At 49.3% G+C, this 15,709-nt stretch overlaps 1 protein-coding gene across 3 annotated transcripts in view; it reads right to left on the reverse strand.

Annotated features, from left to right (window-relative positions):
• Dock2 (dedicator of cytokinesis 2) overlaps positions 1-15,709 on the reverse strand; it is a 397,939-nt gene that overhangs the window by 36,893 nt on the left and 345,337 nt on the right. For all 3 annotated transcript variants that reach the window (XR_007352105.1, XM_048815769.1, XM_048815762.1), the window contains exons 37-42: positions 13,821-13,911; positions 12,900-13,019; positions 9,427-9,516; positions 7,754-7,858; positions 4,757-4,898; positions 81-162 (exon numbers count right to left, since the gene is read on the reverse strand). Coding sequence is in view for 2 of the 3 variants with exons in the window: in XM_048815769.1 (XP_048671726.1) it covers positions 81-162; positions 4,757-4,898; positions 7,754-7,858; positions 9,427-9,516; positions 12,900-13,019; positions 13,821-13,911 (630 nt within the window). In the remaining variant the exon portion in view is untranslated. The remainder of the gene's footprint in view (positions 1-80; positions 163-4,756; positions 4,899-7,753; positions 7,859-9,426; positions 9,517-12,899; positions 13,020-13,820; positions 13,912-15,709) is intronic.

Genomic DNA, 15,709 nt, shown 5'->3' on the forward strand with positions numbered 1-15,709 from the left:
CTGCCCTGCTACAACCTCAGCAGGACACCCTTTTTGAGTTCCCGCCCCTGTTCCTCTTCCCAGTGGGCTCTGGGTCTTACTTTATGATCTGGTCAGGCACTGGCTTGTTCTTGAACCGTGGATGCTCATCCAGGACAGGCTGAACAGTGAAACACTGGATATCTGGAATCCCTGAAGTTAAGTACTTTAAACAGGTCTGCTGACCAGAGGGACAGTCCTCAATTCACCAGTTTCAGCTGAGAGCTTGCAGGCCATTCCTTCTGGGAGCCCTCATTTTTCAAGGATCAACTGCATGTTGCTGGCCTCTAACAAGGTGCTGGTGACCAGTTAGCAGTCGCCGTGGTCCTTAGCAGGGCTGCCTATCACCTGGCAACCCTATCTTAGGGCTCTGCTCTTGACAACAGAGTTGGTTAGTGGTGGGTATCATAATTATTATTGTTATATTATCATTAACAATAACACCCATCTAATGGATTTATAGCTCCCCATCAATTGCAGAGTACTTCTCCTCATGGTCTTATTTAATCTCCAATTCCACTGATGGCATTTAACCTAAATCATCCCTGTTGAGGTCACAGAAGTCTGGCAACTTGTTGAAGGTCACACAACTTGTAAGAACAGAGTGTGGGTTTGCACTTGGGTCTTTTAACCCTATGCTCAGAATTCTTTAGACCTGTCACTCAAAGGTGGCCCTTCAGCTAGCCCCATAGCATCATCAGAGCTTGTTAGAAAGAGCAGATCTCAGACCCTACCTCAGACATTGAGTCAGAATCTGATTTAAATGATCCTTGGGTGATTCATATGCACCATTAAAGCTGAGAAGTATTGCATTAGAACATGCAAACGTGCACTCCAACATCCTGCGCCAGGATTGTAAAGAGTCTTGTTCAGCGTTAGTGGGAATGAGTTCCAAGCTCGATTAGTGATGCCTGCCATGGGCACAGATCTGGAGAGGCACTCTGTGGACCAGGTCATGGTCATGACTATTCTGGATCTGTATTCATTCATTTGAAGTTGGTAATGCGGCAAATGAAATGAACAAAATCAGTGGTTCACTGGTCCGATCCCAACCTTACTTTCCATTTTTTTCTTTATTCATCTCTTCTTTTAGATATTCAAGCGCTTTCCTCCCTCTTTTCTACCCAAAGAGAACCATAACTTTAAATATATCTCCGGGTCTGATATGTCTGCCAACTAAGGGATCAGGAGCTCTTGCTAGCTCTCAGAGTTACATCAGTGTGGGTATAACCCAGGTTTCCACCATTATCTCTGGATATTCAACAGAGTCTACTATTCCCTGTGCTTGGAATATTTTGCTCTACTACTGTACCTCCCCTGTGAACCTTTCAGGGAGATGTAAAATGCCAAAGTCCACGAAAACTAACTTCACCCTAGTTGGAAGCTGTTTTCCTTCCTTGGATGTCCAGGCACTGGTCAGTACTTTCTGTAGGATCAGCTCTCAGCTACCATCTTCCTCCCTCTCCTGCCACCCCATCTCCCAGAGAGGGAAAGCTTTCTGATGGAAGAGGCTCTGACTTTTTGACCCACAAGAAATGGCTAAAACCAAATTCCAAGTTCGATTCAATTGCCTCTCATTGATAAATTTACTCTAGGCTACTTTATTGGGGATTTACTAATTTTTACCTCTAGAGAGTATTTCCACATTGAAGGAAAGAGGGCAACGTTGAACCTAAATGGATCACTCTTGATGGAAGCATTTCTCAGGAAAACCATTTTTTTTTTTTCTTAAACCCTGTGGCCACCAGCCTACCCTGGGAGGGAGTCACTCTGGATCAGCCTAGGACAGAAACTAGCCAACTATGGTGATTCAGATTTAGCTTATCTCCTGTTTCTATATGGTCCAAAAGCTAAGCATGGATTTTTTATTTTAAATTCACTAATGGAAAAAAAGTATTTTGTGACATGATAATAAAGTGTGAAAAGCAGAGCAAGTGCAAAATTTCAGTGCCCATAGAGAAGGTGTAATTGGAGCACAGCCACGCTCAGCTACCTGTGCGTCAGCAGTGGCTGCTCTCCAGCCAGACAGCAGGGTACAGGGCTTATGACACAGAGGGCATGGCCCTCGAAGACTAAAACATGCCCCATGTGGCCCTCTACAGCAAGCTTGCCCACCCTTCTTTTAGAGAAGGTTCTAGGCCATGTCAAATGAACTTGGCCACTGGCCTTGATCCAACAGGAGGATCCAGGCTCATCCTAAGGAAGCCTCTGACATCAGCATCTTAGGTGTGCCAGAGGAATGTGGGTGGAGCTGGCCCATCATTCCTGCCACTTGGGATCCATGTGTGGAATTGTGGCAACTATAGACCTACAGAGACCTTTGCTTTCAAACATCTTCTGCCACCTGGGTGTCAATATGAGCCAACTATGAGACCTGTAAATTGCTTGGCCACTTTTTAATAAGTGAGGGCAAGAGAGCTAAGAGTTCAAGATCCTGGTGGAAAGCAGGTCTGGACTCGATCCCTAGTTCCGCTGCTTCCTTGCCGTGACCTTGTGCTGCTAAAGATCCCGGAGCCCTGACTTTCTTAGTCACGAAATGCAGAGCGCACTGCTGACCACTCACAGGATGGTCATGAGGAAAGGTGAAGGCGGGCGTATCAAGGGGCTGGGGCGCAGTAGAGGTCAGCACACTCTATTCATCAGCTTTTCGAAAACTGATGGTGTGACAGAACACGGTTTTAGAGACATACAGATCTCGGGATTCAAATGCCAACTCCATCTCTAACCAGCTTTGTAACCATGGGCAAATTACTTTCTCTCTCTGCCTCACATATTCCTTCTCTGTGAAACAGGGAAAATTAACACCCATCATACAGCATTTTATGGGGTTTAAAGAAATAATGGTTATAAAGCATCTGTCTCACCAAGAGGACAGTTAGCAAATGTCAGCCCTCTCCCTTTGCCTTTCTACCTGGCTCCTGGCACTGACTCAGGCCTCAGAGTCCCAACTATGATGACCTGGCCCAGGAACACCTGCCCTCCCCTGCCCTGGTTAAATGAGCATGCGCAGTTCCACACCAGCATGTCCACCTCGCAGGCCGCGGTGTAATCACTGTCTTGCCGGCAGCCACGCCCTCTCCTGCAACCAGCGGGCGCCACCACCAGTTGCATCTCTTCCTGCAAATGCCCGTGGCAGGGCAGCCATGAAGGGCAGGCAAGCATAATAAAAAGGTCACAGATGAATATTTATCACCCCAGGGAAAAATATTTGGATTAAGGTTTGGCAGACTGAAGGGCCCAGCCACGCAACCTGTCAACCCGTTTTAAAGGCTGTAACTTAATCTGTGCTAAAGGGTGCAATGCCGGGGAGCCAGGCTGGGTCAAGGTGCTCCCGGCTCAGCAGCCAGCCCTGAACCCTGCCTCCTGCCCGGAGTCAGTGTGGCTCCTGGCCCTGGGAACACTGGGTCTGCATCCTGCTCACGCACTGTCACCTCTGCACTGCTCTGTGCTCGGCAGCCAGTGGTTCTGCCCTGCTCCCTCCTTCCTTCTCCCTCTCTCTCTTTCTGCTTTCTCTCATTTTCTCTTTCTTTCTATTAATCAACAAACCTCTCCTGTCAGTGGGCTGGGTGCCAGGGCTCGTGGGCGAGGGCCACAGTGCAGGAAGGGGGCACAACAAAAGTCATTCTCTTGGTGCCGACTTCTACCCTCATCTCACCTGCCTTCAAGAAGCATGTGACCAACACAGATCAAGGTCGATTCTCCAGAGAAACAAACACAGTGTGAGAAAACATGGTCCTGGGGAGTCCATAGAAGGCCACTTTAGAAAAGGTGACCAAGGAAAGCCTCTTCCAGGAGGGAAGCCAAGTTCGGATCTGACAGGTGAGCAGGAGCCAGCTGCCTAAGGAATAGGGGAAGGGCAATTTATGCAAAGGGACCAGAGAAGGCCTAGAGGTGGGGACAATTGGGCATGTTTAAGGAACAGAAAGGAGCTGGTATGGCCAGAGGGAAAATCAGGGGTCAGAGAGTGGACAGACTTCCAGCCCTGCTTAGGAGTTTGGTTTTATTGTAACAGCAATTTGGGGTCCTTTCAGTCCTTGAAACCAGCTGTGCTCCTTCCCACAGTGTCCTGCAAGGATCATATTGTCATTAATAAATATTTAATCCTGCATTTTGTTGCTCAGTATTTATTTTACTTGCTACCTTCTAAGCTCCCTGAAGACAGGACCCCTTAGTAAGTTTAGCGTTGTCTGATGCTTGGCAGAATTTGGACTTCATTATTCATGAGAGCGAACAGTTGAGGAGAGACTGCATGGGTCATTGGGTGCTGCATTCAGAGTGCACAGTCATCCTCCCTACACCCGAGGATTGGTTCCAGCAGATACTAAAATCCCAGGATGTTCAAATCTCTTACATAAAATGGCTTAGTAGTCTCACATCCTCCTGTACATGTTAAAGGCCTTACTAAATGACTTCTAATACTTTTAAGTCATTAAAAGTGAAAATCCTAGGTGAAGAGCTGTTATACTATATAAGGGAATAATGACAAGAAAAAAATCGGTTCACATTTGGCACAGACTGTGCTTTTTCCCCTCAAATATTTTTGGTCTGTGGTTGGCTGAATCCAGGGGTGTAGCACCCTTGGACACAGAGGGCTGGCTGTACTGAGACGGGCTCTTTGGATCCCATGCTGGACACTGAAACTGACACACCAGGGTGGGCAGCAGCTCTGAGCTCTACGGGCTGAGGTGCCCACAGTGCTGCTCATGCCCAGCCCCGTGGCTGGAATGTCCAAGGATACACTGGCCTGGGGCGTTCTTCACGTCGTCTCCGGGGGCAGAAGTTGTGTTCATCTTCTCCGCGTTGGGGAACTGGCTCATCAGCTGCAGCTGGAAGTCTTCTCTTCGCTCATACTCCTTCCCTCGGTAGATGAACACTTTGTTCTGCAAGGAAGTGACACCCATCAGAGACCCCAGAGCCTCCTGATGTGGAGGATGTGGCCCAATCATGGCTGGAAGGCTTATGAAATGAGCATGGGGCTGTGGGGCCTCCGATGGTTCCCTGTCCCCTCAGTTTCCCACCAGAGGAGGGAGGAGCTCAACTCCCGCCCTATCAGGGTGTGCCAATTCTTTAAAGAGCTCCTTCCAGGAAGGGAAGAGTGTGCACGCAGAGAATCTTCTGCAGACCATCCCATGTGAAGCTTCCAGAATACTTTTTTCCTCATATTGCACCCCATCATACCCACTGTCCTGTTTATGTGGCCACAACGTTTCCCTCCTGGCCTTTAATGTGACGTGGGCTGGGCCTGGGGGGACAAAATGTTCAAGACCTCTTCTCCTGGCTTTGACCCTGAGCTCCCCAAAACATTCTCTTTACCCTTCCTCAGCCATGTCAGCCACTTCTAGACCTGCAGTCCTCAACCGGTGTCTGTCCCCAAGGGACACTGCAGTGTCTGGAAACATTTGTTGGTTGTCATTCTGAGGGTGAGGAGTGCGACTGGGAGCTGGGGCAGAGGCCAGAGATGCCATTAAACATCCTGCAACACACAGGACAGTCCCCACAACTGAGCAGGATGGGCCCAAGATGTCAACAGTGCCAAGGCCGAGAAGCCTTATTCTAGAAAGCATCTAATGGTCCCTGAGTCCTTCTGTCCAAGCCCAAGTCTCTCTGGCCTCTGTACACCAGACCTCCAACCCTGGCACCATCAGAAGAGCCCAGGAGGCCTTTACACGTTCAGATTCTGGGGCTGGGGCTGAGGCTCAGTGGTAGAGCGCTTGCCTAGCATGTGTGAAGAACTGAGTTCGATTCTCAGCACTATATATAAGTAAATGCATAAAATAAAGGTCCATACATCTAAAAAAATATTTTTTAAAAAGTTCAGATTCCCTACAAATAACAATAATTGCTGGCGAGGATGTGGGGAAAAGGTCCACTTGTCCATTGTTGGTGGGATTGCAAATTAGCACAACCACTTGGGAAAGCAGTATGGAGATTCCTCAAAAGACTAAGAATGGGACCACTATGTGACCCAGCTATCCTACTTCTTGGTATTTATCCAAAAGAACTAAAATCAATATACTCTAGTGATGCACACATGCCAGCAGCACAATCCACAGTAGCTAAGTTATGGAACCAGCCCAGGAGCCCGTCAATAGAGAGTGGATAAAGAAAATGTGGTATATATACACAATGGAGTTCTACTCAGTCATGAAGAAGAATGAAATTGTGCCATTTGCTGGTAAATGGATGGAACTGGAGAACATTATGTTAAGTGAAATAAGCCAGACTCAGAAAGCCAAGGGTCGAATGTTTTCACTTTTGTGTGGAAAATAGAGGGGAAAAAGGAATTTTAAAAAGGGGGATCTTGCCAAAACAGAAGGGAAAGCAGTAGAATAGAAACAGGGGACCAAGATTGAGGGAGGGGGGAGAAAGGGGAAGGACTGGGGAATGAAGCTGACCAGATTATACTGGGTGCATGGACTAGAGTGCATTCTGATTTTATGTATAGTGATAAGGTATCAATTAAAAAATAAACAGATTTTTTTAAGAGCAATAGAGTAAAGGAAGGGGACCTAGGGAGGAAGGAGGGCAGGGAGAGAGGAAGTAAAACAAAGTCCAGATTCCCAGGCCTCACCCCAGTCCCCTGAGATGGAGCCTACAGGACCTGGGCCCAGGAACACATGTTCTGAACAGGTTGCCCAGGGACCCTGAGGTGACTGACATCAGTTTGGGAAGCCACCTCCACTCCACCCAGGAGAGCCTCCCTGGCTACGCCATCTCGTGCTCATGACGTCACTCCCGTGGCTCTGCCATGGTAATCATACTCCCTTGGTAACCATGGTGACTTAGCTCCTTGACTGTGCTGTAGGCCGAGTGAGGTCAGGGGTCAGGTCTGCTCTTTCCTTTGGCTCTCCCTGTGCCCAGAATAGAACCATAAACTCAGGGGCTGGAAGGAAGTTGACAGGTGACCTCATCCCTCCACATCGTGGATGAATAGGCCTCTCACACAGTGATTCAGAAACAATGCTCCAGGGACCCTGAGGGTCCCCAGGACCTTTCCAGAGGCTCACAAAATCAGAACCATTTCACGATAGTTTAGAAGCTGTCTTCGCCTTTCCCACCCTTGCTCTCTCGCGGGAGAAGGTGGAGGTCTTCAGAGGCTCTGTGATGTGTGACCATAACAGATGAGGACCTAGCTCTTTCCTGAAGCCAGACATCAAGGAGATTTGCAGAATTGTAAAGCAATCTTGCTATTTTCCCTTATTTTTTAAAATTGGAAGATACAGCTATTTTTCCTTAAAAAAAATTTACAATTTATGTTAACAGGTAGTGGGTTTATTATTGTTATTTTAAAATAAATTACTAATTATTTTAATCTTTTTCTTAGTTTTCATATGGTACATGTACATAAAACACAGAGGTTCTTTGGGATTCTCAGTACTTTTAAGAGCAACAAGACCCTATGACTGAAACTCCTGAGAACTGCTGTGTACGGACCCCCGGGCAGCTCTCATCCTCCAGTCTCTTTGAATTCTTCTTTCCAATAACAGAGGGAGCTCACAACCTCTCCAGGAAGCCCTTGTTGCTGTAGAGACACACCGCAGGTGACTGATGCTGGTGGCTCTGACAGGAAGAGTGGCTGAGGACTCCTGGGGGTGGTGGCAGCACTCGGGGCAGAGGAAAGCTTGGCTTCTGAGCTGTGAGCTTCTATCTGAGCAGGAGCGGATCCTCAAAGGACAAAGAGACACCTGAAATGCCACCATCCTGCTTCCCTAGCCAGAGCTTCCCGCAAACTCACCCGCAGAAAGGAGGGGAATCCCTGGCCGTAGTAGCCGACAGCAAAGTAGTCTGGCTTGGGCCTGAGGATTTTCATGATGTTCTCATAAAACTTTGCCTGCTGGATCTGGAAGAAGAAAACACAGGCTATGACATCACAGATGCGCATCCAAGGTACCTTCCACCCAAAGAGGCCACAGTCAAGACCGACATGCCAGGTGCACAGAATGGCGCACCTGCGGCTGTGTCTGTAATCTAATAGGACAGCTCTGTGCACGGCAAGCCAGGTCCTGTGCTCCACCTCGCTCATTTATTTACCTGCATCTCCTCATAACCATCCCACAAGTCCCTCCAGTTTGCAGCTAAACCAACGGCACCTCAATTTAACCAGGAAGTACGGAACTGTGTCCAGGCAGCTACTTCCCGGGGCCCCACCATGGTGACCGTGCTCACACTCTGCCCACACTTGGTGTATGCTTGTGAGGGTACACAAATGGATGAGTGTCTCTAGATGCAGATGTCTTCCTGTGTATGCGCACTTGACGTATTTCATTAACCCCAAGAGGTGTGTATTTCTTATATATTGACATCTCCAAAACCATCTTACCTTACACTTCATGGCATCTTACAATGGCTGTTGGCCCTATAGAAACCCTGATGTGGCCTGCATGCCCACAGGTGCACACGCGCGCGCGTGCTCACACACACATGCACGCACGCACGCCTCATAATCACTGGTAATTTCAACTTGACATGTGGATCTAGACAGGAGCCTGGGGGCCCAGGGCTCTGTGTAGGGGTGTGTATCAGAGGTGTATGTGTGTGTGTGTGTGTGTGTGTGTGTGTGTGTTTGTGCATGAAGGCACATGTCTGGAAGTCATGTGTGCTATCATGTCCACAATCACCTATGCAGATATGCCCTTGGGGCAGGTATTAAGGGTCTCCCAGTGCAAGCACCTGTGTGTATTTGCAACATATCTTATGTGTCTTAAAGCAGCTAACAGCTTAGTTGTTTTTAACCAGCTCATCATACCTGCACCCTCCCATCAAAAAAAGCTATCATTTCTCTCTTGATATTCAGACTCTCATTTTATCGTTTTCTGGAAACACTTAGACTGGCTTGTCTCAGTGGACTGGAAGAGGCCCTGAGGTCCTGACACTCCGGCATCCAGGAAATTTGTGGGGTGTGGACAGGACAGGGAGCAGCTGAGCGCTCTGCCTTTTCCCTGCAGAGGCCAACTCCCCGCCACGTCCTGGCTTCTGCGGCACAGGCAGGACAGTCTGTCTCCTCCATTTTCTACTCCCCACCAAGTCCTGGGCCTTGACATGCTTCTGGGAAAAGCCAGTTGGGGAGCATTTTAATGTGATTTATCTGCTCATCAAAAAGCACAAATAAGTGTTTTTATTTAATTGGTTTAGTGATTTGTGGGAGTGTTTTTTTTTTTTGCAAATGTAGCAGTGTTGAACAGGTTCGCAGCAGCAACAGATGCCCCAGTGCTACACAGGTACTTAACGCTCCATCCAACCAACGGGAAGAGACACTCGGCCCAGCCTCACTCAGGCCCCACCTCCATTCTTCTTCTGTTTTCCTAACCCGCCTGGCCTCCCGTCTCCTCCTCTGCAACCTCTGTGGGGAGAGGAGGCCGTGAGCAGCCTCCAGGGCAGTCAGCCTACCCCAGGGCCAGGGCGCCTTACCAGGTTCTGGCTGAGCAGCTCGTAGTCGAAGATCTCCATCTCGTACTGTTCAGCCAGCTCCTTGCACAGACTGATGGCCTCTTCCCACATCTACGGAAGGTCACAGGAGCAAGGTTATGGGGACCCCAACTCTCTGGAGCCTTGGCTGAGGGAGGGACTTGAGCCCTGCTGTGCCCCTGAGACTGAGCTGTAGCCTCACCCAGACCTGCCCCCCCTCACGGAGGGAGCCGGGGGCTTCCTGGCAAGAATGACCTTTCTCTGGCCTCTAATTCTAGTTTCTTGATGAATAATGGAGTAGGCTAATTAATTTTCCCATGCTCTCTGCTTCTTCTAGCCACCCTGAGAGGAACTAACAGGCCCCTCATGGCCAGGTGAGAATGGAGGCTCAGGGAGGCAAGAGCCTGCCCCCGGTCAAGAGCCTGCCCAGCAGCAGGAACGGCATGCCAGCCTGGGGCTGTTACTCCAACTCCACTCCTCCTGTGATGCCCCAGCAGGGTGCAGGCTGGGCAGGGGTATGTTGGCCCCACCTTCCAAAGAGAAGGGAGCAAGTGACCTGAGCCAGAGAGCTTCTGGAGATGGAGTTTGGACCAGACCTTGGTTGCCCTGATGTCCAGTCCTGGGGTCTTCCCTGTCTGGCTTCATGGTGGGAGTGAGTAGCAGGTAGAGGCAGAGGGAGAGGTGATTTCAGAGTATTAAAAAATGATTAGAATTACATTGTAGGACATCTTCCCCATCTTCAAAAATAATTTCTCTGCTCTGTTTTAGGTGAGAAGCCAAGAGTACCCACCATCTTAGACTAAAGGAGGTCATGAACCTCTGCAGACAAGCAGGGGGAGGTGCAGGATGGGCTGCAATTCGGTTCAAAATAGAAAATGCCTCTCAGTGAAGACGCTGGAGGAGGCCAGGAGGAGAGAGGGCCGTTGCCAAAACGCAGTGTGAGCTTCATAGCAGAAGTGCTCTCTCTGCAACCACATATGCAATAAAACCAAGGGCCGCACGGAGGAGCCCGGCTATAAACCACGGATAGCTTAGTGAGCCCCATAAAATGCATAAAGTGCCAGGAGGAACCAAGTCTGCAGGCTTTGCCCAGAACAAGAAGGTTGGGGAAATGCCCCTCACTGGGCGAGGGCTGTTTGGCTCAAGTGCAGGTCTTCACCAACTTCCCACCTAATACAGTTGGGGAGAAGAAACTCCCCATGTGTTAAGATCACCAAGAGAACATGGAAGGAGAGATGGCAAGAAGTCAGATCCCTGGATTTCCTCCCAGGTCCCCTGGGGCCTCTGATGGTCCCTGATCTCTTTGAGCCTCAGACATTCACTACTGAGCTGCTGTTGCTGGGTACTGGGGGTGGTTCATGGGCATTGAATCCACAGCCATGGAGCAGATGTGAGGATGGACAAGATGCAATCTCTACCCTCACGGAACATCAGTGAATGTAACGTTTGTATTTTGAGGGGGTACAGGAGTCCATCGGGTTATGGGAAGATGGACATGTGGAGTGGAGAACCATTGTGTGTGTCTGTAGCAATGGGTCTCCCCAGGAAGTGTGGAGAAAGAAAACTGAATGGAGTGCTAAGGAGTTTGGGCTTCATTCTAGAAGCATCCACAGAAATGGTCTTCAGGCTGAGCTGTCTCCATCTGCTGCCTCCTCTCTGCTCCCAAATGCTTTGGCACCACCTCTTCCCTTGCCCTCTCCCCCATTTTGCACAACACAAAGGGCACCATGCAAACATTATAATGGCTGGCATGCGTCCGTGAGCTTGGCATGCTCGGCACAGGGCCGACTGCACTGAATGCCTTGAGGAGGACACAGCCCTACAGCCCCTTCTGGGTCTTTCCCAGCCTGGCTGACTTAACCAGCCAATAAAAAAACCAGAAGCTTTACTTTGACACTCAGTGGGGCAGGAGGTTCAAGAGATGGCAGAGTCTCTGCCCTCAAGAGGCTTAGCATTGTAAATTATGAGATGGTCTTCTCAACTGCCCAGTGCTGGGGGATTTATAAGCCCTTCTGCAGACATTACCTCATTCTATCTTTCCAGGATGGTGGGGAGATCAGACCAAGACAGATGCAATGAACTGCAGCAGCAGGACAGACCAAAATTAAGTGTTAAATGGTGTCCTGGTGAACTGGAGGAGACCTTTCAGCCCAGAGGAGAGGCAGGGCTGTGGATAAGCAGGAGGCTGAGAGAGGCTTGGGAAAGGAAGCGGCAGAGCCAGGTAACAATGATGATCATGGAAATGAACAAGATACACCACATACAGTTCCTAAGCTAGACATTCTGTGCGGATCTTGTCACCTCATTTCCACTCTACAACCAGGGAGTTGGTCCTATTAGTATTTTACTATGATGGATGGAAAGCTGGAATCTTGCAGAGGCCAAGAAAACTGGAGGGGGTAGAGAAGCAAGGAGTGAAACCCTGGAGTCTGGCTCCAGAGGTGAGGGCTCAGCTGCCAGGCCACAACCCCTGTGGGATGATGGGAGCCTCTGGGCTACTGCTGCCTGACCGGCCACTGGAAGCTGGAGCTGGGCAATAGCTGGTTTGCCCAATTCCTGGCCAAATCCAACCAAGAATCTTTGTGGGCTACAGACCCACACTGGTTCCATCATGCCATCTACCCACTCAGTCCACTCAATTGCCCTGGATAAAGTCCTTGGTCCCTGTGTGTGTCAGGTTCTGTTCTGGCCACTGGCCATTTATCAGTGGATAAGGCAGGGTCCTTCTGTCATGGCATTCTGAATTGGGGAGCCAGACAATAAACAAGAGAAACAAAATAAATGTGGTGCTGTTTGAGGGTGGGGAGTGCTTTGAAGAAGCAGGAATGGTGACCCAAAGCAGAGCAATGCTGCTTTGCCTGGAGGTGGCCGGGGAAGATCCCCTTTGAGGATGTCACACCCAAAGCAAAGCCCTGAGTGGTGGCAGGAGCCAGCCTCCCAGTAGGAAGTGGGGGGGGTGAGAAATGCTGGGAAGGGCCAGTGCCAGGGCTCTGAGGCCAAGGAGCTTGGCACGGAGCAGGTGAGAAGAGAGCTCTCAGGAGGGAGGCACAGAGGAGGCATCCAAGGCCCAGCTCACAGAGGCCCTGTGGATCATGGGAAGGACTGCGTAATGCATTCTAAGTGGAATGGGGAAGTCGCTGAATCTCCTCCAATGAGACAGGTGAATGGCACAATCCAATACTTGTCTCATGATAGGATCATGACATGTTTTCTGAGTGGAGGATGATCCACAGGGTGGGAAGGGAGGCAGGGACTCTGCTTAGGATCCATCGTAGTGGCCAAGAGAATGATGCTGATACTTGGAAGGGAAGGTTTCAAATGGAGATGGAGAGAAGATGGAAAGAAGGGATCAGATTTAGGATTTGCAGGGATAGCTATGCATTCCTGAGGATGGATAGGTTGTAGGGTTTAGGAGAGAACTGTCCTTCCCAATGGCCAGGGTCCCCACAGAGAGAGGAGGGGCAGGAGCAGATTACCTTTCCTTTGTCAAAGTAACCTATGATAGTCTCATAGAGTGTCTCCTTCAGCTGCCGGTGGGTCTGAGGATGCTGCTGGCCTGTCTGCATGACCTGTGATGCACACTGCTCATCTGACCACTGTGGAGAGAGAACGCAGGGAGTCACCCAGGGCCAAGGGGCTGCCACGGCCAGTTGTCTTCCCAGGATTGAAGGGCAGAAAACACCCTCCCCACACTGTGTACTTTCCTTCTTTCCTCTTCTCCCAAACCTAGCTCACTTTTGAAAATTCAAGGTCCCCCAGGTGAGGCTGCCCTCTTGGTGACATGAGTACCAGGATGCTTGGAGGTTGCTCTTTAGCACCCATGTCCCAGAACACATACTGATGAGGAGAGAGCTGAGGTCCTGCAGACCCTGTGTGGCTCCCTGTGGCTCTGGGTATCAGTGGTCAGTCCGGCAGATTCCAGTCTGCCAGTTCCCTTTGTAAAGCACTTCCTGATTTTTTGCTGAGTGGTGCTTAATTTGCTTCATTGGCTCACTCTGTGTAGCTTGCAGGGACTCTCTAGACCTTGATGAGGTGCCATCCTAGCTCTTCCAAAGCCAATGGAGATCATCTGACTTCATCCAGCTATTGCAAAATTTTCAAGAGAATGAAAGCGGTTCAGTGAGCACACTAATGGTTTATGGCTGATAGCAGGATGCTATATAACACTGCAAAATATATCTTGGGGGGTTATATTTGCTAAATGTAAAGGTCACTAAAACCTTAGGTGATCAGGGGAAGTAGGGCAGAAAAGTATCTTGCCAGGTCAATATTTTGGGACCACTGATCAAAACAAAATGCATCTGGCTGTTTTTCCTTTTTTTTTTTTTTAACTCTTCAACATGTTAGGGCCCCACGTGGCTCCCAGCCTGGACCCCCTTCATCCAAAGGGACAGCACCTTGAGAAGCCAGGTGTGAAGGAGCAGTGTGTAGGCAGCCTCTGTGTAATTGTCACAGTCCAGGTGAAGGTCACGGAGTTTGTACAGATACCTGTTTGGGGAAAAATACACCAAATTCCAGGAGCAGTGAGAAAGAGGTGTTGATAGGGACAGGAAGGAATGCACATCTGTAGGTCACAAGAGAGCCTTCATAATGACAGCAGCTAGCATTTGCTGGGTAGCAGGCCCAGATGCCTTGGATCACTCATTCCTCATGAAAAGCCTACGAGACGGTTTCACTGGGACTCCCATTTTCAGATGATAAAGCCACAGCCTGGAGAATGGGGACCATCCCAGCCAGCATTCATTCAGCTTGATACTGAAAGATACAGCCAATACAATATGACAAGTCAGGGAAATAAAGGCAGGAGAGAGAAGGGGTGGGGAGAACTTATCAGAAGGCCTGGGCTGACAAACAGAAATGGTGGGGCATCACCTCCACTCAACCACTTCGGCCTGCTGGGGTGGTAACGGGCCCCAACGACTAGAAAGGAAAGCTCCTACTCCCTCCTCTGTTCTCTGAGTATTAAAAAAAGTGTAAAAGGAGGGAGGCCAGGGGCTGGAGAATGGACATTAACATAGAGGCCCTGAGCTGTCGATGGGGAGAACCCACCATTCAATCCTATGTCCTGTCCCTTTGCAAAGTGACATTCCAGTTTCTGAACCCTGGGATGGCAATTTATTGATGGGTATTGGAGACAGGAGCAAAGGAAGAAGGTTTGGTAAGTTCTTAGATAACTGACCCACAACAGACATCAATGGGCAGCCAATGAACTTCTCGGTGCCTCAGTCTGCCCACCTGCAAGATGGCAACTCTCACATAATCTACCCAGAGAGCCGTTCAGTGTAAAGGGCCAAGCAGATTGAGAGTAGCACATAAAAGGCTCCATAAGTGACAGCTAGCATTGCTGCTAATAAAGGCAAGTATGCATGGAAAGTGATTAGCTTGTAGCTGGCACTGAATGCTGACAGCTGCTATCTATTATCATTGTGAACCTCATTCTTCTACAAAACATTCCCACCTACCACTGCTAGAAGCAGAAGTCAGAGCCCAAGAACCACTGCTTTGGTGACTTGCATGACATTAGGGACATTTATTAAAACCCAACTTTTAGTAATTGGGTGAAGGAAAGAAGCTTGATTCTTCCTCCAGGAGGAGAGGTGCTGCAGCCATTGTGGTGGGATTTCACCCAGAGCCACCACCTCATTCAGGGGCTGTGCTGAGGCCCAGGTTCCTAGTGGAAGAAAGGCTTTCTGCACAGACCTCAGCAAGGAGCTGCTGACATTCAATGTCCCTGGCCACATAAAATGTAGCTGCTGGGCTGAATGTCAGCTGCCTGACCTCTGGTTAGGGACAGTCAAAGGTCTGGAGAAGACAGTCACCTTGTAATTGTTTGATAACTAGTGAACCAGGCCACCCAGGGCCCTGTGGCTCATCCCCTTGTTCACCCAGTAGAGTTGCACTGAGCACCCAGGCTATCCCAGGCCATTTGAAATCAGAGGTAGCAAAAATGGACCTTGTTCTTACGTTTGGGATTCAGAGCCTAAAAGATTTAGATGTGAATCAATTTATCAAATGAATACCTGAGAAATACAGCTGTGATAAATATTGTCAAGGTGAGATCTATGGACTGAGAGTGATATTTATCTAGTGGGGGAGAGAAAGGGATTCTAGAGAGGGCTCTGGCCTGCTAGGTGAGCTGGGCTCTGGAGGGGAAGGAAGGGCATAAGAGGGACAACCTCCCAGGCAGAAGGATCCACCATCAAGTGAGCGCATTATTACCAGTAGCCTATCCATCCATCCCAGCAATGATGTGCAGGTGAGAAGTCTGAGCCTAGTTAGCAACCCA

The sequence above is a fragment of the Marmota marmota genome, unplaced genomic scaffold (assembly GCF_001458135.2).
Source record: "Marmota marmota marmota unplaced genomic scaffold, marMar, whole genome shotgun sequence".
Classification (NCBI taxonomy): domain Eukaryota; kingdom Metazoa; phylum Chordata; class Mammalia; order Rodentia; family Sciuridae; genus Marmota; species Marmota marmota.